This window comes from Strigops habroptila, chromosome 4 (genome assembly GCF_004027225.2).
Source record: "Strigops habroptila isolate Jane chromosome 4, bStrHab1.2.pri, whole genome shotgun sequence".
Classification (NCBI taxonomy): Eukaryota; Metazoa; Chordata; class Aves; order Psittaciformes; family Psittacidae; genus Strigops; species Strigops habroptila.
In genome coordinates, this window is record NC_046358.1 from 45,031,145 (window position 1) to 45,052,796 (window position 21,652).

At 35.1% G+C, this 21,652-nt stretch overlaps 1 protein-coding gene across 12 annotated transcripts in view; it reads left to right on the forward strand.

Annotated features, from left to right (window-relative positions):
* The window catches only part of RYR3 (ryanodine receptor 3), a 215,933-nt gene that overhangs the window by 36,209 nt on the left and 158,072 nt on the right, over window positions 1-21,652 (forward strand). For all 12 annotated transcript variants that reach the window (XM_030481593.1, XM_030481598.1, XM_030481599.1 and 9 more), the window contains exons 2-8: window positions 5,077-5,196; window positions 9,503-9,610; window positions 14,993-15,004; window positions 15,306-15,380; window positions 16,193-16,271; window positions 18,774-18,886; window positions 19,370-19,469. In XM_030481593.1, the coding sequence (XP_030337453.1) occupies window positions 5,077-5,196; window positions 9,503-9,610; window positions 14,993-15,004; window positions 15,306-15,380; window positions 16,193-16,271; window positions 18,774-18,886; window positions 19,370-19,469 (607 nt within the window). The remainder of the gene's footprint in view (window positions 1-5,076; window positions 5,197-9,502; window positions 9,611-14,992; window positions 15,005-15,305; window positions 15,381-16,192; window positions 16,272-18,773; window positions 18,887-19,369; window positions 19,470-21,652) is intronic.

The window sequence follows — 21,652 nt, forward strand, 5'->3', positions numbered from 1 at the left end:
AAGTTATTCATATGCAAGCACCCACATGCATGTTTATGTGCAGCTGTAAAATATAAGCAAAATATGTATGCCTTTTTGAGGAAACAGCTTCTCCTTATTGCAATCTACAGGTTTAATAACGAAGTGACTGATTTTCTAAAACTGATTAGGTTTCAGTGTCATGTCAATTTTATTTTATCAGTTCATTTTCAGTACTGAATATGATGGAGAATATAGAGGTTTGGTAGATGCTGAATCGATAGGTAACAAACTAAATCTAATGTGTCATTTTCCAGCTAACTTTGAATATTTTGTATGTATGTTGTATCAATATTAGTGTATTAATGGTTTTGTACTTCTTAATATGAAATGTGCGGAAGCATGTCTACTGTTGAATGCAACCTCTAAACAGAATTAAATGTATTGTATAAATGACTAATTATGAATTCTGGGATATATATGCAACATAAATGAAGAAAGAGTTTCATTAGCTGTTGGAATTTCTGTATTCTCGAATTCTGAGTTGAAAAACTAGTGAACTGAGCAGAAGCAAGGTCATGCCAGCAATGCATTGATTCACCTTGATAATTGACTCACTTTGCAGCAAGTCAAGTCATTGATTAATTAAAATTGATCTCGTTTATGTTTTGGTTTATTACTCCATCACAGAAATCTCATTTTCAGTTCACCATGTTTTATTAGGAAACCTGAGGAGGAAGACAGTCTGAAGACCAAGACTAAATACTGTCTGGTAATAAACCACTGAACTGTGGCTCATTAAAAACTTCTTTTTAAAATTAGAGAAACTTCTTAAAAATTAGATAGTATGCTGCTTAATGCTATGTGGCTGAAGGCTAGAAATCCCAGTTTTCAATTAAAGAAATTGTTTGGTTTTAGACACATTTTTGCAAAGAGCCAAGTTCTATTTTGGTAACTTGTTCTGTTTTAAAAGAAGATATTGAGTGAGTGAGTCTTGTTTAGAAATACCTTTTTTTCTCAGCCTATGCAGACATTACTAGAGAGTGCAATTCAGATTGCAGCTTCAGCTCTGGCCCAGCAAATCAAAATTTATGTTTACAGTACACACAGTTATGCATTTACCTACTTTCAAAAAAAAAAAAAGAAAATAAATCTCCAGAGCTGTCTTTTTTCTTTTTGCAAGGTCATGCGTTCGTGTGAATAGATTAATACAGGACACTTGGTAGATTCTGCAGGATTTCAGACCACCTGAAATACATTTTAGTAATATCAATGTGTTCCTGTGTATAAACGTTCTTAGAATTGGGGTTGGAGTTTCCTGGTCTGAGTCCTTTTGCTAAAGGACTGATGGATGAATCCTAACCAGATAAGAGATTTCTGGTCAGAAGGGGAGAATTTTCACTTGCTCTTCATTCAGGAAAAAAAGTGTAACACTGCTATTCATCTGTATTTGTGAATAGATATCAATTATAGTAGTACAAAATGGATCTCATGGTTAACTTTATGTAATTATTGATGATGCTACCTGTGGAAACCAGATATTAGTAATTAACACTTAGAATGTGTGTACTTTTAGAAGAGCAATAGTGAGGGCAGTTCCTTGTGTGAGACCTAGTGTTATGCAAATGGATTATTTTTCCATGAGATCAGGAAATCATAAAAGTATTTTGATCAATCTGAAATTATTCTCCCTGAAGCAAAATATTCACTGAAGCAAAACCTTGAAAAAATTAGAGAACTTTGATATGACTATAACATATTACACTTTTGGTCTGAAGAGATGTAATATGTGGTGGAGAGAGGTGTTAATCTGTAACAGTACTTCAAGCTGATCAGAACTTTGAAGTGGACTTTTTTCTTAAATTAAGCACATTAGATCATCTGAGAAACATGATCTAGATTAGCACTTCTCTAGTGAGGTGTCGGACCATTGCTTATGGAGATCCTTTTCCGCTAGTTATTCCATGCATTCTTAAATCTGTTTTATCAAAAAACAACAACAAAACCTACTGAAGCTAAACTGACTAGAATAAATAACATTTCTAATCAGGGAAATGTCAGAGCTGCTAGATGAGCATTCAAAACATTTATCAAATTTAAATACTTTAAATTTGCTAAATTCCTTGTTGGCAAACTGAATCTCAAGGAATTTGTGTGGTTTGGCTTTTTTGTTTTGTTTTGTTTTGTTATCTTGGAGAACTGGCTGTGTATAATTTAACTGAGAACTCACCACTGCTCATCATAAGCCTCTGCATCTCACTGGGTGTGCAGGCTTCTCGTAGAATCATAGAATGGTTAACATCATACTAAAAAAGGTATATTGAAGTAAATAGATGAAATTATGTGTAAGCGAAGATCAAGGTTAAATAAGTTTTAGAATACCAGTATTTTTGTGAGAAGACTCAGGAAAACAAGATACTGTTGAGGCATGGTCTGCAATTTCATTATAGGATAACAGCTCCATAAAACTCATTTCTATTAGCATCTTCAGGCCAGAAAAGCAATTTCAGACCTCAGCTAGAATGATCTTACTTCAGTAAGTTCACTGTAATACTGAGTCATCTTAATAGTGAAATGTCTTATTTGCAGATTATATAGCTTCCACTAATTCCTTATGCTCAGTCTACCTACACCTGAATGACAAACTCTTTAAAAGTCTGCTCCAAACCATGCTAAAATACACTATTATTGCCACTTTTTAGAAACTTTAATAAAATTCTTCATCCTATGTAGCAAATAAATTGTTAAATGTTGAAGCGCAAATGAAAAGTGTACATTGGAAATTTAGGGGAATAATGTAGAATATCAGTGTTGAACGCTGCATACAATCCTTACTTAAGACATTAGCAGTGTTTGTATTTTGGGGTTATGGCATTTAATGATTGATAAAGACTTTGTGATTCCAGTGTATATTCTAAAAAGAAATGCTGATTTTTTTAATTCTAGAAAATTAAAACATTCATTTCATTATGACAGAAACTACAGGTCTTTTATGCATATGGATGTAAAAAGAAAATAGTTCATTTATTTTAGTAATTCTCATTTTAAGTAAGTTTTTATGTATGTTGTCTGAAGGCATAATTTTATTTCTTAGAAAACTATGAAATACAATAGGTACTATGTATATGCTTCTGTGGAATGATGGATACTTTGGTAGGGAGAATAAATATAATTTCAGCTATGTATAAGTAATTTAAGGTAATCCATTGATAAGTGCAAGATAAGTGGCAAATCTCAATTTTATTCTAAATCTTGCTATTTATAAATTCATATTTCAGTATTTTATTCTTTTTAAATATCTGAAATATGTATGTTCAAAGATTGATACAGGAATTGGATGATGAAAAATGTTTTAAACATCTTTATTTTTATCTTACGCATGTTCTGATTTTTTTTCGCCTCCAAATAGATATGCTTCTCATGCCAGAGTTTTTTTTTAATTCGCTAACAGAGGGATGTAGTAATGAGCATTTCATTGTAATGTTTAGATTTTTCAACTTACTACAGTGAAATTTGAAAAGTAGAAATGTTTTTAACTAATGAGTTTGAAAGCTGAGAATTTCAGAGAGCATTTTACAGAAGCAGCAAGGGGAAAAGAAAATTAATTTGTTTAACATTAATTGACTAATTCTGTTTACCTCCTACTTGACTATACATTTTAGAATTGTTTGTAAAAATTTCTTGAATTCCCATTCTGTACTGTTAAAAATGCCATTGGTTGTTATGCAAAGCTAGATAAGGAAAATGCTGCCTGTAACTGCTGATTAGCCTGTGTCGTGGGTGAATAGCTGTCCATTTTAGTAGTAACAGGTAGGCAGTGAAATGTCACCTGAAAAAAAGGCATATAACTTGCGCACACTTGCACAATCACAAAAAAACCCTGCTTTTGAATTCCCATTTTAAAGGGCATATTAATTAAAGTTAATTCCTTTGGTGAAAATCACATTGTCAATCCCAGCTTTTATTTCAAGTGCCTGTAACTGTCTACTGTCACAGTACTGCAGTTGCATAAGGGGACTGGAAAAAGCAGCACTGCTTTTAGAATATAATTGTTCAAGTGATCTGAGTTCAGTACAGGCGGCTGTTGTGTATCTTCTTTGACAATAATAGTTGACACCAGTGTAACTTCATAGCTGGATGGGGCACTGCCATATCATATCGCTCTTGTTTTATCAGCTTCCGCCCCCTTAGAAACTTCTATGGCAGTGTCTTTTGGTGAACAGTTTACATACCTGTATAAAAATAAATTCTTTTGCATGCTAGTCTGCAAGTGATGTTTTCCTTGGTTAGTGGACCAGTTTTGGAAGGTAAAATGACTTAATTCTGTATATACCTTTGACACAGTTGAGTACTAAAAATAATCTCTTTTGGCTCACTTATATCAGTTTATATCACATGTTAAGAGGTGAATAAGTGCTTGGCACTTTATAAGTAAGTGTGTCTTTGGCACTGCATTACGTAGCAATTTGTAAAAAAGCATTTAGAATAATTAGGATAACCAAACAATATGGCTGTTGTATGTCACTTTTCCAGAATGTTCTTATTCTTGGAATATGTCTTTGGAGGAGTAAGTACTTATGAGTTACTTGAACCGTTACTTGAAAAATTATTTTTGGATCTTTGGTCATCATCTCTAAATTAAACAAGATCTTGAAAGTGAAGATTGTGCATTCAGAGGACCTGTGTTGAGACCTTCCTGTGCTAACAAAATTATTTTGTTTATATTTAGGTTACTGTTGTTTGCAAAATCACAACAACAGGTTTTTACTGTAAACATTAAACATGTTTTCTGAGTAAAACAGAGTAACGGTGTACTTACAGTTTTTTATGGCATCATACCAACCCACAGCTAAAGCAACAGGAGGACACACCACTTGTGAAAGTCCTGGAGACAGTACGTAGTCTTTGTCACTTTGATGTATCCTTGAATATAAATCTATACATAACTATCTATTTACATACACTTCAAATGAATCTCTGCACATGTACATGATATCAGCTATAGGAGTATGTGTTCATTTTGAACAGATTCTGTTTTCTAGGATTTCCGAGCATTATAATGTATATGTAACTTCCAAATATTTACTTTTTTTTCCCTTGTACCTTGTTTTGTAACAGGATGATGAAGTAGTACTTCAGTGTGTTGCCAGTATCCACAAAGAACAAAGGAAGTTTTGCTTGGCAGCTGAGGGACTTGGGAATCGCCTGTGCTTTTTGGAACCAACATCAGAAGCTAAAGTAAGAAGTCAAGACTCCCAATTGGTGTAACGAATCAGTGAATCTTAACCTACTTATTATTCACAAATACATTTAACCACAGTTTCTTTAACATGATGCTAGATGCAGCTTTTGTATGCTTTTCTTTTGTGACTGCAACATGAGATTTCTTGGAGATTCTAAATATAATTTGAGATATAGCTATTAACAGTCAAAAGCCACTATTCTTTATCTAAAATAATTCCTGTAACTGAAATACGTCATATTTTCAGGATAAGGTCTCCAGGCTGTTATTAAGTTCACTAAAAAAGTTATTCCTATTACTGCTGTAGGTTCAAATATATTGATATACTGGATCGATAATTTTAGAAGCATTGTCCCCGATTTTAGAAGCATTGTCCCCGATTAGTTACTGGCTTTAAGCTTTGTTTCTGTGTTGATTAATCAGAAAGTTGAGAGCACAGGGAACAGAATTATTAGGTAATTTATAAGTTTTAAAGATAACAAGTGGCAAATGGGAAAAAAAGCTAGAGAGCTGTGAAGAAAAAAATAAAAGAAAACAGTAATAAGAGAAGCTTGAGAGAAGAGATGAAACTTTAGGCTCGTGCTAGAGCAAAATATTAAAGCGTAAATGCAAACAGAGGAGGACCTCCTCATTCTCTTTGTTTTCTCTGCATCATTTTCTGCTTCTTTATATCTTGTTATGTCTTCTGATAAATTATTTCTTCTGGGGTTTTTTTTTTGTTTGTTTGTTTGTTTTGTTTTTTTTAGTGGGGTCTTTGAATCTTTTCTCTTGAAATGTTGCTATGTGGTCCTATTTTTAGTCTGGATATTATGACCATGTTACATCCACAGTGTTTACACAGTATGAGAGGTCCTTGTTCATCTCTAAGGTGGAAAATTATGCTGCTTCTAAATCTGCATTTCTTTGCATTCCAAGAGTTCAGTCAGAGGAATGGTATGTATTACTGTAGAATGGTATAGATCTACTTACATTTCTTAAATGTCTTAGTAGCAGATAATACTACAGAAGCTTCTGAAGTTTGTTTACAAGAGATTCAGAAAACTTGTGTGTAACTGTTTTAAAAAGAGCTTACAGAGAAGCTTTTTGAACTGCTGGTCTTGACTGAGAACAGTGAAGAATTTTGGAAAGGGGCACGTAAATACATCTGTATGAAGAGAAGCGTAGACAGATGATCTGGATGATTAGAGAGTACAATACTTACCAACAGCCCTTAGGGATGACACTTACTTTCATTTAAATTTGGATGAAATTTTGGTTATGAAATAAAAAAGAGAAAACCAAAATGTCATATATACAGTGGACTAAAATATAGTTATTGAATAGATGTGCTTCTGATTAAATCCTACATGGTTATGTTCTCACTACTATGCTGTTGAGTATTTTTGTCAATTAAGACATCATTTAAACTAACATATGCAATTTTTTTCAGATGATAAAAACATTGAGGAACTAGCAATTGGTGAAGTCATGCCACACATGGAAGATCTGCAGTGTCTTGTATATTGTTAGGAAGTAGAGGTGTATTTAAGTGCTGGCAGTCAAAATTCTAATAACTGAGCACATAAACATGCTTATAAAACAGAAAACTATTCTTGCGTCCTGTAAAGAATGTGAAGGTCATGATGGATGTTACATGGATGTTACACAGTCAGAAGTTCATTGAATGCTGAATGATGATGTGCTCAAGGGATCTAGCATAGTTTTTAGAGTTACAATCAAAATAATCTTACTAGGAGATGGGAAGTTATACTATCTGTGCATTTATTTATTTATTCATTTATTTATTACCTCTGTAGCAATGCTGCTGGAATACAGAGTACTGTCATGGCATTCATATTGATAATAATGTCAATAAAATGGAGATTGCTCCAGGAAGTGCTGTGAGAATCATGATTGGAGGAGGACACAGTCTGTTCAGTTTAAAAAAAGAAAGCTTACTGCCTGTAAGCTTCCAAAAAGGGAACATTGATAACAGAAGTCCTTTTATTTTACACAGCAGAAGACTGTCCTCCCTGTTACAACAGTACTTTTTACCTGAGATGGATTCCTTATGCCTTTCTGATCCCTGAGAATTACTTTCTACAGCTAGATTTCTTCTTTGTGTTAAGAAGAAATTGCATTGAAGAAGATTAAAGGCGTGTTTTTCAACAAAAGTCCACAGCAGAAAATCACAGTGATACCTTCTACTACCTTCTCTTCTCCAGTTGATCACTTTACCAAAGCCAAAATCTATTTGCAGAAGATGTGACAGCTTCTACACTCATTAAACATTGGCTAAATACTGTTAAATTAAGAAAGGAAATGTTTTTCCATTCAAGTAATTCTGGAAAACAGAAGGTAGACAGGAAATAACTAAATGTATCTGTTCATTCCAGAATGAAAAGGTGTAATTTTAGGATTAACTTTTTAGTCTGAGCTCTCAGTAGTCAGAAGGTAGAAGTAGCTAAAAGTAAAGGGAGGCAAGAGAAGAGGACAAAAAATTTCTTAGAACCTTACAGAGGAAAAAATGGGGTTTCTATGGTTAGCCATTAGCTGCTTTTGGTAATTTTTATGACATGCCGAAGGGAATAACAACTACAACATACTTTTGTTTGAATTTTAATATAGGTCCATAAGCAACTTGCATATTATTTCTTTGCAGTAAAAGCTATTGCACTGTTGGTTTGCTAATAATTTATCTTACTGTGACTGGATTTTAAATGCATTTTGCATTAATTCAGTAGTATGAAATTATGTTCCTCCCATTTATATGCTCCTTTTTGAATTATCAGAAGCTGTTTGTCTAAATAATGTCTGATATTTAAAATGTAAGGGGGAAAATTAATTAACTAGAGGTAAAAAAAATAAATTATACTAAATATAAAATAACAGAATTGTTGAATGATGCGATCTAATTATATTAATTCATTGCCGTTTTCCTTGTTTTTCAAGTCATACTTTAAAAATTGATGTATTTCAAAGCTGATAGTCTAGTGCAGCAATGCTAACTTCTACTGATAACTAAGAAGAATATACCTCAAAAGTAATTGCAATATACTAGCATCTCTTTTAGTAGCAGAATTGTCAAATAAACCTAAATGCCTGAAAAGAATGATAACTAACATAAGATTTCTGTCCTAATGACAGAATGTAATAGTTTACAGCTCTGGTAAAAGTAAACCTAGTAAATCAGTACCAGCTCATGTCAGTGGTTTTTACACTGCAGACCAGAAGCTGTGGGCAAAGATGTGATTAGTGAGCATATCACCTGCAAGAATTTAATGTTATGATAATGCCTGGAGGAATCCAGAAGACTGGATTCAGAAAAATGAGGTATCTTCAGTGTTATGAGTGGTAACTCTGCATGAAAGACCTGTAAACAATAACTTAAATAACTTAAAAAAAGAGCAGCTGTCAGGGTAGGACTATCACTTGTTTCCTCAGATTTCCTTCACAACTTTGTGTAGGCTTCCTATATCAAATTTGTGTTTCTGTATCTCTTCCTGTATGTATGGACAAGGCTGTGCAGAGGTGTGCTAGAACTCCCCAAAACTCTTACTGGCTTTGAAGAACTTCTTATTCCAAATTCCTGCTTGCTTTTATTGTATGTCATATCAGTCTATTAAGTCTGCTACACAAATTTACTTACAGTGCTTTCACTGGGTACCACTGCACAGAGTCTGGCTCTGACTTATTTGTACTTTCCTGTCACATATTTATATATATTGATGATTCCCCTTGAGACTTTCTACTTGGACACATCTTCCCTTGGACACATCAATAACAAGAAACTGAAAAAAAAAAGAAAAAAATAAATAAAAAAAAGCTGCTCTTGAAATTAATGTAAGTTTCATGTTTCAAATCCAGCAGACAGATTGATCCAACAATTGAGAAGATCTAAAAAGAGTTAATATTATTATATCTTAAGATTCTGAATCTTTGCTATTTAGTGACAGCTATAAATACATTCAGAGTGTCGACCTTATATGTCACATAAGATCATATACCTTCTCTTGTGTTTTGTCAATGACATTAGAGAACAAATACAATGTTCATGGTGTGATTTTAAAAGACAGGTAAGCAGTAATATGTACTTTTGAATCTGAAGATGTTTTGGTTTACTGTGAGAAATACAACTCTAGGAAAAATTGCACTGACAAGTTATGAAGAATGAATTTATATTATTTTGATAGAGGAATTAGCATGTATCTTAACAGCAAGGAGTGAACATTAAGTATACTTTTTAAAATTAAATACAGTTGTGTTCAAACACACTTTTCATCCTACTCTTCTGATCTGTTTTTACATTGTTTATTTTAACAGTATGTTCCTCCGGACCTTTGCATCTGTAATTTTGTCCTTGAACAGTCCCTATCTGTCAGAGCCCTTCAAGAAATGCTGGCCAACACAGGGGATAATGCTAGTGAAGGGGTAAGTAAATTGACATCAAAGAATATTAAATTTCTGAATATGGATTGTGTTCATTTCTTCCCTATTTCCAGGATTTTCTAGGAGAGAGGCCTCATGTCATAGCAGATTCTTCATTTTTCTTGTTTTCCTGGGACATTATTGCTCAACTACTTTAATCATACCCATTTCTCTTTAGCATTGAGGAGCAGGTGCGGTTAGTCTTCTGAAATATTTACAAAAGCCAGAAACATCATCTTTAGAGATCATTTAGTACTGTCAGTTCAGGCTGAGAAAGGAGTAAGAGAATTCTTGACTGAATTTGGCTTTTATGAACCTGAGGAGACTATATGAGACGGTTTTTGTCTGAAACATAAATAATTGCCATAAAAGCATTATTGTATTATAGTGCTATTTATTAATGGGGAAAGCAAAATAATTTTCTCATCATGTAAGTATTCTATCTCATTTCACTGAGCTAGGAGAGTATTTCAGGTATTTGGATTTAGTTTGATTTATCCTCACATGAAATTAACAGCTAGAAATTAAGTCCTGTCAATGAAACAAAGTGACAAATTTAAATCTATTTTAGTTCATATATAAAAATACAATATTTATCTTTGTAGTTGTGTAACCAAATTATGGTGCATATACTCTGCAGAGCTGGATAGAAAATTCGTATTTTCTTTGAGCTGAAATTTGGTTTCTCTCTGGGATTCATACACTGTGCATTCTGTTACAGTGTTTTCTTCCTTTTTGTAGTACAATCCTAGAAAGTAAAATAATGTGTGGGAGGAGGGGAATTTTAGTAAATATTCTAGAAGGGAGAATCAGAAGGCTGTTTTATTTACTTGAGGCTAATTTTTTGAATGTCATATCCATCTATGCAGAAGTGATACATTCAAAATGCATATTTTCTTTTAAAGATGAAAAATGTCTATAGTATCAATTTTTGATATTTTTTTCTCTTGAATTATAAATTGCCAATCAGTCTTCAGTCTTTCATTGTTGCAGAGCAATTCACCACTTTAAAACAGTCATAAATTTTATCTATTTGTAAATCAGAAGCATTAAAGCACTGCTTAAGCGTTTGTTATGCAATAGTGAGTCTTGTTTTTCGTAGGAAATCCAAGTGTAACTCTATCTATGACTGGCTATGAATGATCCATTCCTGGCAGTGTTGAACAGGGCCTTGAGCAACCTGGTCTAGTAGGAGGTGTCCCTGCCCACATGGCTGGGGGATTGGAACTAGATGATACTAAGGTCCTCTCCAACCCTAGCCATTCTATGATTATATGATTCTGTGATTGCTTGTTGTATGCTTTAGATAATAACAAAGGAGACAAATATTTTTAAAAGCCATTTTTGTTTTTCAGAAAGATAAATGTTAAGGTTGTCAAATATATCTCTTAATAAATTTTTCATTTGAAAGCAAGTTGCCAAAGCTTTATATCATCCCAAAGAGTATAGTACTAATGATGGAACTTACTCTTTTTTAAAAAAATTAATGAATTGCTGCAAGCATCCAAATGGAACTATAGAGTATCTTATTATGGAGTGAAAGAAGAAATTTCACTTTGCAAGATGGCTTCTAATTATATAAAATTCTAAAGATTTTTAGAATGTTTCTAGATTAAAACTCCTCATGATTTCATGCACATCAGTAAATATTTAATGACTCAAAGCTAGGATTTGTTTTTATCTGAATTAAAAAAAAAAAAAAGAGCAGGTTGTAATTTAAAATTATTGACAAAAAGTGAAACTTTAGTTTTATGCTTTCACAATTTTATAATGCTAAGTAAAATACTGCATACCTACCTTTCATTCTATTAAAGCATATTAATTTTTTTTTCTCTATATGCTTGTTTCTGTTGTACTTAATGCATGGAAATCATATCAGTTCTGTTAGGAGAGAGATATATATTCAGGACATGTAGCAGCAAGGTATGTAAACCATATTCATGTAGAAGTGTATGTATGCAGTCATAGAGAGAGCATTGCTACTGTCTGGTTTACGCTCATTTAATCTCCTAAATTAGGTGCAGTTCAGCAGGCTAAAATCATGAGGTGAATTTTGTATTATAATCAATGGATAGTGGCCATAAGTCTACAAGAGTAGTTTAGGATAAACTACCGACAGTGTCTTAAAATGCCCTAAGGTGTTGTATAGATTGTGAACACTGTTTGCATAGTAAACTTGGTGGAATAAAGTAATTTCTAATGAGAAATTATCTTACTTGTTGAGAGTATTGCAGATTCATACATTGACCTGATCTCCTTCTATGACAAGATGACCTGCCTGGTTGATGAGGAAAAGGTTGTAAACATTGTTTGGACCTTAGTAAAGATTTGACACTGTCTCCCACAGAATAATGTGGAGAAACTGGCTGGATGGGATAAAAACTGGCTGGATGGTAGAGACCAAAGAGTAGGTGGTAAATGGTGTCACATCTAGTTGTGACCGGTCACTCGTGGTGTTCCTCAGGGCTTGGTACTGGGGCCAGTCTTGATTAATATACTTATTGACAGTCTGGATGAGAAGATCGAATGCAACCTCAGTAAATTTGCAGACACCACCAAGTTGGATGGGAGTGCTGATCTGCTTGAGGGTAGGAAGGCTCTGCAGAGGGATCTGGACAGGCTGGATCGATGGGCTGAGGTCAACTGTATGAGGTTCAACAAGACAAAGTGCCAGATCCTGCAGTTGGGCCACAACAACCCCATGCAATGCCACAGGCTTGGGGAAAAGTGGCTGGAAAGCTGCTCGGTGGAAAAGGACCCTAGGGAGGCTGATTGATGACTGGCTGAACATGAGCCAGCTTGCGCCCAGTAGTCAAGATGGCCAACAGCGTCCCAGCCTGTATCAGAAATACTCGAATACTGTGTTCAGTTCTGCACCCCTCATTACGAGAGAGATATTGAGTTGCTGGAGCAGGTCCAGAGAAGGGCAACAGAGCTGGTGAAGGGCTTAAAGCACAAATCATAAGAGGAACGTCTGGAGAAGAAAAGGCTCAGTGGGGACCTTATCGCTCTCTACAACTACCTGAAAGGAAGATGGAATGGCGAGGTGGCTGGTCTCTTCTCCCAAGTAACAAGTGATAGGACAAGAGGCAATAGCCTCAAGCTGCACGAGGGGAGGTTTAGGTTTGGTAGTAGGAAAAATTTATTCACCAAAAGGGTAGTCAGGCATTGGTTCTACCAGTCTATCATGCCATTGGATTGATTTCCATATTAAACTTAGTTTGGAATAGAGTTCTGCTGTTTCAGATTTTTCTAGAGGAAGAATGTAGCTTATTTGTTTTGGGGTTTTTGTTGTTGATGGGTTTTGGTTGGTTGTTGCGTTTTTGGTTTGGGGTTTTTGGTTTTGCTTTTTTGGGTTTGCTTTGTTTTGTTTTGTTTTCTTCTATGAGTCAGCCTTAAAATTACTAGTGATTCACTTAAAAGCTTTCAGTAAAAAAATAGCATGAGGTGCTTTGTTGCTTGCTCTCAGTATGCCTATATTTGTTACGAATTGAGTACATGTAATTTTCTTCTGACAACCTGTCTGTAACTACAATTGATTTTGCTGTTAAGGTTTTCCTTGTTGATTAAAAAAGAGTTGTAATTTATTAAAGAAGTACTATATACACTGTTACATAATGTTTTTCTGGTTTTCTTCCTCAAGCAGGGGTAAGTTCCTGCAGGATATATTATTAAAACAGTTTTTTAAAGGATTAGATACTTTGGAGGAGCTTTTGGAATTTTTTTATTTATTGTTTCTAATCAGCCTTTTATGATGATATCTAAAAGTATGCCACGTTCTCTGAATGACCAACAATAACTCTCTTATATTTGTCTCCAATTTTTTCCAATAATCTAACACATTTTCTGTGTGGGTCCAAAATAGTTATCTAGGTTTAGAGGTTTTTTTAGTTTCCTACTGAGTGTACTGAGAAATATTACCTGATTATATGGATCATATTGTGAAAGAGATTATACATAGTATCCATGTAATTCTGAGAAATTTCTTGACAAAATTTACTACATATGACTGTCTGCGTTAAGTTCCAGCATAACCAGGTCCCAAATCCATATTTGTTAATGTCTTTGTTATTACCTAGAAAAATAGGATATATATTCTGTTGTAGGTGTAATAAAAGACCTCTGCTGAATTGCTTTGACTTTTTTTCTTTGTTTTGACAAATAGCATTTAATTTTTAATCTTTCGGTTATGATTAAGTATTCTATATGTTGAGCTACAGAATGTAGTAGCTTCCTCAGCTTGATGTCTTCTGAGTTGGAGTTCTGTAGAACACAAGTTGTATGTAGCATGTAAACCTATTGACCTAATTGGTAGTTTAACTGATGTATTGTTCGTAGATTGAAAAATCATTTGCCTACACATGTATAATCCTTATCTGAGTTCCTTGAACTGCCCTTAAATTATCTTAGTCCCTTTCACACGAATCCAAGGAAAAGAACTGACCGTAAAGGCAATCCCCTCTAGCAATATATAACACACTAGAGAGACAATCCTTGTTCTAAAGTTGTGTTTTGGGGAATCAGCTTTCATATTCAACAATTGTCTAAGTATACCTGAAACAGTAAGACCATAAAGAAAATGCTCTTTTAAATGGACAAAAAGCTCTGTGTGAGAAGAGTTTCAAGCTATTACATGAGAAGTTAGATATTCTTAAATCAGCGATTTCTGACATACTTTTGGGATTCTGATGTTAGACTTTTTCTTATTACTCAAGACATACAAGATGCAAATGTTATGATCAGGACTGAGAGAAAATAACTAAGTGTAAGGTTGCCTAACATAGTATAATTAGTATTAACATTAACCATGATATCCATAAATCTGCAAAATTTGGAGATCGCATTCCTAAAAAAGTGCTTCATACAATAAATCAAGGATTTAATTTCTTGGTCGTATTTTTATTTAAGTTTGAATGGGCTTGTTATTTGTAAATAACTAGGAAACAAGATAGTAGATGCAGAAAAAGGATGAAAGAGGCAGACTTGAAAAGATATAAAGTTTGTTGTCTGTTGTTCCATAGGTAACATTCTTGTTAAGATTCCTTCCTTGGAATTTATTTTCTTCTGGTCACCAAAAGGAACTCAAAAGATGGTGTTGAATTCTCTAAAGGAAGCATATGAAAAATCTAGTTTTGCCTCTCCCTGATCTAGTAATAAATTTCCATATTTGAAACTAATAACTGTGCTTGGTTGAAATTATGGATGGGGTTGCTCTAATGAATCTGGCAAATGCTTAAGATAACATTAATCCTAGCAAGAAGATATCCTTTGTATGTGCTTAAACTATTCCGGGCAACAGGTGCATTTTTCCTCTTTCAGATTTCAATTTGTGTATGTATGTATATATTTATTTTGCTATTTTTTTTTTTTAATGCCTCTGAGAAGTTTATAAGAAAGGTAAGTAGTGTCTTTATTTGAAACAATTTTTTTTTTTTTTAAATGCTGTGTTTTTACTTATGACAAAAATTAGGTCACAGTAAGAGTCTTTGACCAAATACAGCATTTGCTCCCTTAGCAGGTATTTGGCTAATGTTGTAGCTACTTCATAATTATTATTTTTGCCCAGCATATCCATTTCATAATTTGCTTGAGTATTTGTACTTCTTACTTGAACTATAGTAGTTCTTTGTGCTCTTACATAATTCTGATCATAGTCCACGCAGTGCAGTGTTCTGACATTCTCTGTCATGTTCTGTAGGCAGCTCAAGGGGGTGGTCACAGAACCCTGCTGTATGGCCATGCTATACTACTTCGACATTCGTTTAGTGAAATGGTAAGTGAATGAGCACTTGCAGAGAATGAGTAACATGAAATTCAAATAAACATGTTTTTATCTAAATCAAAAATACATAAATTCGGAAGAAAGTTGTTTCTAAGTTCTCTTCTGCACTAGATAAAAAAACAGGTTATCGTGTCTCAGCATAATGGGAGTGCCCCTTATATTTTAAATTCAGATTCTTCGATCTGTTTCACTCAGGAATGTAGCTGAAAAGCTCCTTTAGCCAAGGACTATTTCTGTGTCATTAAAGAATCCATTTTAATGATAATTCCGTAAGTGAATTGCTGATATCACGAATTCATTGTGGTATGTGTTACTTTTTCCATCATATTTTTTAAGTTGTTTCTTTTAACATCCCATAGTTCCCAGAGACTATGCCCACAAACATGCTATCTTCAGGCTACTTTATATAAATATTGTTTCACTACATTATACAACTGGAAATTTTTTACTGTTGCGGACCTTTGACTTACTAGGGCCCATGTAAGTATGCCTAAGTGGAAGTTTTCATGAAGCAAACATATTACAGTAATTCTGTAATAAGATGTTTGCCTGTTCCTCTTTGCTGAACTATGTGAAACTTTGGAAAGTAGAAGATAAACTGCACAGAGAAATACGTGCTGAAGAGGAAAAGTATTTTGATGTTTTAAAGTAAGGAGGAGCTTATATACGTTAAGCATCACACTCAATTAATTTTAAAAAATTAAGCACAGGCTGATGGTAAGATGGAGTCATGTATTGATTTGGCATGTGTGTTAGTGGATACTGTTGGATTTTTTTTTTTCAATAATTTCACTGTTTTGCAGTATTTGACATGTTTAACATCATCAAGATCCCAGACAGATAAACTTGCATTTGATGTGGGACTACGAGAAAATGCAGCAGGTATGGCAAGTTATTTTTGGAGGAAAACGTGTCACATGTTTCTGGTTTTAGAAGAGGTGCTGAGATTGATGGCACTTTAAGCTTACAAATGTCATGTTTATGTGTTCATTAGAGAAAATGATGACTGTCAATACTGATGACTTTTGATAATTTAACTGACTTTGTGTAAGAAGGTAAGAGTGCCTTTGAGTTACCACAACTGCAATGATACTGGTGATAATGGTCAACATAAAAAAATTCAATTGAATAAATTCAATGTGTTTATTTTCTGATTGTGTGGTTCAGCACTTTCAATAGAATTAGAGTACAGAAAAAGCCATATATAGGTTCATTCAGCATATTCATTTTAACCATACAGCAAAAGAAGTATGCAACTTAAAATACAGGAAAGCAGAAAGAATGTAATCAACACATTGCTAAAAAAGCTGAAGAAAAATAAAAGCATAAAATGGAGCAAAATAATAATGGGTCAGAGTGGAAGAGATATGACACAAACAAGAAATGATGAGAAAGTTTTAAAATCTAATTAGTAGATTTCCAGGAGTACTGCCAGTAACAGTGCTGCTGACAGAAATATAGTAAAAGACAATTGTGCTTCCATGAAATCCCATATAAATTGTGAGATGCCACTGGGAGCTGTCTTAAATGAATTTAAAAGCAACTTGGCCACAAAGAGCACGAATAGGTTTACATGCTGCTGTATATACATAGTGTAATTGTTACTGAAAGCAGTGGGTGCTCATCAGAAAGTATCATCAGAAAGTTACCCTGTAGTACCCAGGCCCAGACATGTACCTTGAAGGGAAGATCTAAGTACCTGTATAGAGATTGCACTGTATACAGGCTTCCAATAAGGAAACGCCAGTTGTATTAATGTAAACCTGTGCTTTCTATTGCAATTCATTATTTTGAAAATAAATAAAAATCAAAATAGACTAATGGACGATGGAGAGGCACTGCTAATGTAGGTGTTAAAATGTTCGTGGACCATGATTTTTGAAACTTCCTTTTCAGGTGGCTTTGACTATCTGTATAACCTTCTGTTATGAATGAGTGAAGTTTGTCTTTCAGTTATTTGTAGCCATAGTATATTATATATGTCTCGGACAGATATTAGCAGCTTGTTACTTGATTAGATCTTTGGTTGTTGCCCTAGATGGAGACCATTTTCTTTAGGCATGTTTCTAAAAGGAATGTATGTGTTCTATTTCTCTGAGAATAGATTCGGTGAACTCTGTCTTTATAATTTTATAGGGCTTTTTTCAGAGTTATTGCATGTGTGTCCATGAGGTTTTGTAACAAATATCTGTAGTTGTCTCATATTGGTATTTGCTTAACTGTACATATACAAAAAAACCCTCGTACACATAGGTAAGATATAAAAAGCAACACATGAAAGGAATACTTAATTCTGTTTCTGTACAGAGGATTTTGGTAACTACTGCATGCTTGTAAACTGAACACCATAAAGTCACTTTCCCTTGCCCTACTCCCCCCACCATGAAACTGTCCTATTGAGTCAATTTCAGCTGAAGGAAGTATTCTTCACCTAGCAGGTGTAGAGTGAAAAGCCACTGGGTATTTAAAATTACTTTCTTTTAAAGATTTAGCACTTCATACTTAAGGAATGTAAAATTTATTCATTGTCTTTATAATTAGTTTCGTAACCTTCAAATTTTGTTTTAAGAAGGTTTTACATGAAATTTTTTAATTGATTAAACAGATTTTTGTCTTACGCTACCAATTTTGCCTTGTTTCATTTTCTCCCACTTTGCATTGGCCAATGAGAAAGCTGTATTTGACTTTACTTTGGGGTCTTAACTAAACCCTGAAGGGTGTGAAATTGTGGAATGAATTAGGTAATCTTCCCAGAGTTGGGGTGTGTGTGTGTGTGTGTGTGTGTGTGTGTTCAAAGTAATCTGGAATATTACAGTTAATATGTAGGAAATGATCTGTGGTTATCACCCTTAGGTTTGTCTATTTGTTTGTAGTTATGTGGTCTGTAGTACTAATAGAACTGCTGCCAAAACTGATATTTGTAGTATAATAATATTGTAAAGTTATGGAGTATTTGTTTCAAAATTCTGTATTCTACAGCATAAATGTAGCTTAGAGTGGAAATGGTACAGAAGATCGTGAATTAAATATGAACATTAAGCAAAAGAAGAGATACAAGGTCATAATTAAGACTGAGGTAGCTGTCAGCAATTTACTGGTAGTGAGAGCCTGGAAGGGAGGGCAGTTCTGAGCAGTGTTTTGTAAGTGGTTAGTTGCTTTAAAAAACCATGCAAAGAGAAATATTAGCTTCACTGATGACAAAGTGTGGTTGACAGAAAGTTTCAAGGAAAGAAAAAGAAATTGAAATGGACTGAAAAGAGGAATGAGGTGGTATTAGAAGGTGAATGTCTTATAAAACACAATTCTTCATTGCAGTATTTCAATATTGTATAAAGATAGCCTTAAGTTTCCTGACAGTTGTCTGTTTGTATCTCTGTCCTTTAGGTGAGGCATGCTGGTGGACAATACACCCTGCTTCTAAACAAAGGTCAGAAGGAGAAAAAGTTCGAATAGGTGATGATCTTATCTTGGTCAGTGTGTCCTCAGAAAGATACCTGGTAGGTTTGCTTGTTTAGCAAGTGGACACGTGGTGGGAAAATACAAAGTGCTGTGAGGAGTTGGGGAAAATGGTTGGGATTCTTATGAATGATTCTTTTTCTAATCTGGGAAATAATGCCTGGTTGTAATGCGCCTTTTTTTTTTTTTTTTTTTTAACTATTTATTTATTTGTTTTTACTCAGTGAAAGGATTCCCCCTTCCCCAAAATAAGACTGTTTCCATGCCTTTATCCCAAGGTGTACTTCAGCATTTTCTATTTTGGGAAGTTTTTCTTTTTGCAACTGTGGAGGATTTCTAAGATGCAGCTGGAGTTTGCTGATTAGATTTAGAAGAGTTAATTTTAAGAGCAAGTGACTACTCTTTTTAAAGAATATTTGTATATTTAGTTGATTATATATTTATATTTTCTTGAGAAATTGATCTACTAAATATTTTTAAGTGCATAAATTTCACTGTTTCCTGTTACTGTCATCTTATTTCAGCATCTCTCCATATCAAATGGAAGTATTCAGGTGGATGCCTCCTTTATGCAGACGCTATGGAATGTACATCCTACATGCTCAGGAAGCAATATTACAGAAGGTTTGTCATTTTGCTTATTTAGAAATGTATTTACTTTAGATTACTTTGTATTGCTTTTCATAAAGAGTCATAATTAAAAAACAAAAAACAAACAAACAAACAAAAAACCACAACAAAAAAACCCTAAAACCAAAACACCCTTAAAATATCCAACCAGAGTGTTTAATGCAAATAACGAAAATGAGCATAGGAGAATAATGGAAGGGAAAATGAGGAAATACAGCTACATCAGCCAGGTTAACTGTAGAAAAGCTAAATAAGTGCTGTAACTTTAGAATACGAAAGGATAAAAGGCTGCATGAGAAATTAGGAGTGCAACTGCGGTGGTGTGACCCTGGTTGGACCAGGTACCCACCAAAGCCATTCTGTCACTCCCCTCCTCAGCTGGACAGGGGAGAGAAAATGTAACAAAAGGCAAAAGGCTTGTGTGTTGAGATAAGGATAGGGAGAACATTCACCAATTACCATCACGGGTAAAACAGACTTGACTTGGGGAAATTAGCTTAATGTATTACCAATCATATCCGACTAGGATAATGAGAAATAAAACCACATCTCAAAATACCTTCCCCCCAGCCCTCCCTTCTTCCAGGGCTTAACTTTACTCGTGCATCCTCTACCTCCTCCCCAACAGTGCCACAGGGGGATGGGGAATGGGGGTTGTGGTCAGTTCATGACACATTTTCTTTGCTGCCCCTTTCTCCTGAGGGGGAGACCGCCTCACACTCTTCCTCTGCTCCAGCATGGGTCTCTCCCATGGGGTGTAGTCCTTCAGGAACAGGCTGCTCCAGCGTGGGTCCCCTGTGGGGTCATAAGTCCTGCAGGAAACCTGCTCCAGCGTGGGCTCCTCTCTCCATGGGGCCACAGGTCTTGCCAGGAGCCTGCTGCAGAGCAGGTTTCCCATGGGGTCACAGCCTCCTTGAGGCATCCACCTGCTGTGGCATGGGGTCCTCCATGGGCTGCAGATGGATATCTGCTCCACCATGTACCTCCATGGCTGCAGGGGCACAGCCTGCCTCACCATGGTCTGCACCTCAGGCAGCAGGGAAATCTCTGTTCTAGTGCTTGGAGCACCTTCTCCTCTCCTTCTGCACTGACCTTGGTGTCTGCAGAGCTCTTCGCTCTCAAATATTCTCATTCCTCTCTCTGGCTGCTGTTCCACAGTAGGTTTTTTTCCCCTTCTTAAATATGTTATCCCAGAGGTGTTTCCACCATCACTGATGGGCTTGGCCTTGGCCACTGATGGGTCTGTCTTGGGGCCGGCCAGCATTGGCTCTACCGGACATAGGGGAAGCCCCCTCCTCCCTATGCCCCAAGCCCCCGTAATCAAAACTTTGTCACACAAACCCAACGCTGCAACAGATGACTTTATTGTCTTCAGTTTAATTTTGGAGAGTAGGAGCTGCACAGTAACTAAAGCCAAAAAATGTAGATTTTGTACAGTGTAACAGTCACTAGGCTTATCTGAACTATGGTTGAGTCCTTTTAACCCCAGGTAGTTTAAATCAGCATCCTACAGTGTTTCTGTTCACTAGCCCATAAAAAACTTGTTTCAAAGTGTTTGTAGGTTTTCATTTAAAAGCATATGAGATACGGATTTTCCTTGTTATACTTTCTGATTACTTCTGCAAGAAGTGTATTATTCTGGAGCTATAAATGGCTGTCCACTCCCCTGCCAGCATGCATCATAAATAGAATAGAGGTTAACTCTGGAAAAATCCCTCTGTTCTCAGATTTCACAGGCAAAAAAAAAAACTCAAGCAAATGGAAAATATAGTATAGTAAAATCTACAGTAACTAATCTTATAGTGAAATTAAAAATTTGTAACAGATGACAAACATAATGAGCTACGCAGAAATTTGGAAGATCAGTGATATATGTTAGATCTCTGTAACAGCATGGATTTGGCAGCTCAATTTCATGATTACAAAATCACAGAGTGGTTGAGGTTGGAAGGGACCTGCTCAAGCAGGGCCACCAAGAGCAAGTTGTCCAGGGCTATGTCTAGATAGCTTTTGAACATCTCTAAAGAGGGAGACTCCTTAGAGTCTCTCTGGGCAACCTGTGCCAGTTTCAAGCACCCATGATAAAGTGATTCCTGGTGTTCAGACAGACCCTCCTGTGTTTCAGTTTGTGCCCATCAGGTCTGGTCCTGTCACTGGGCACCACTAAAGACAGACTG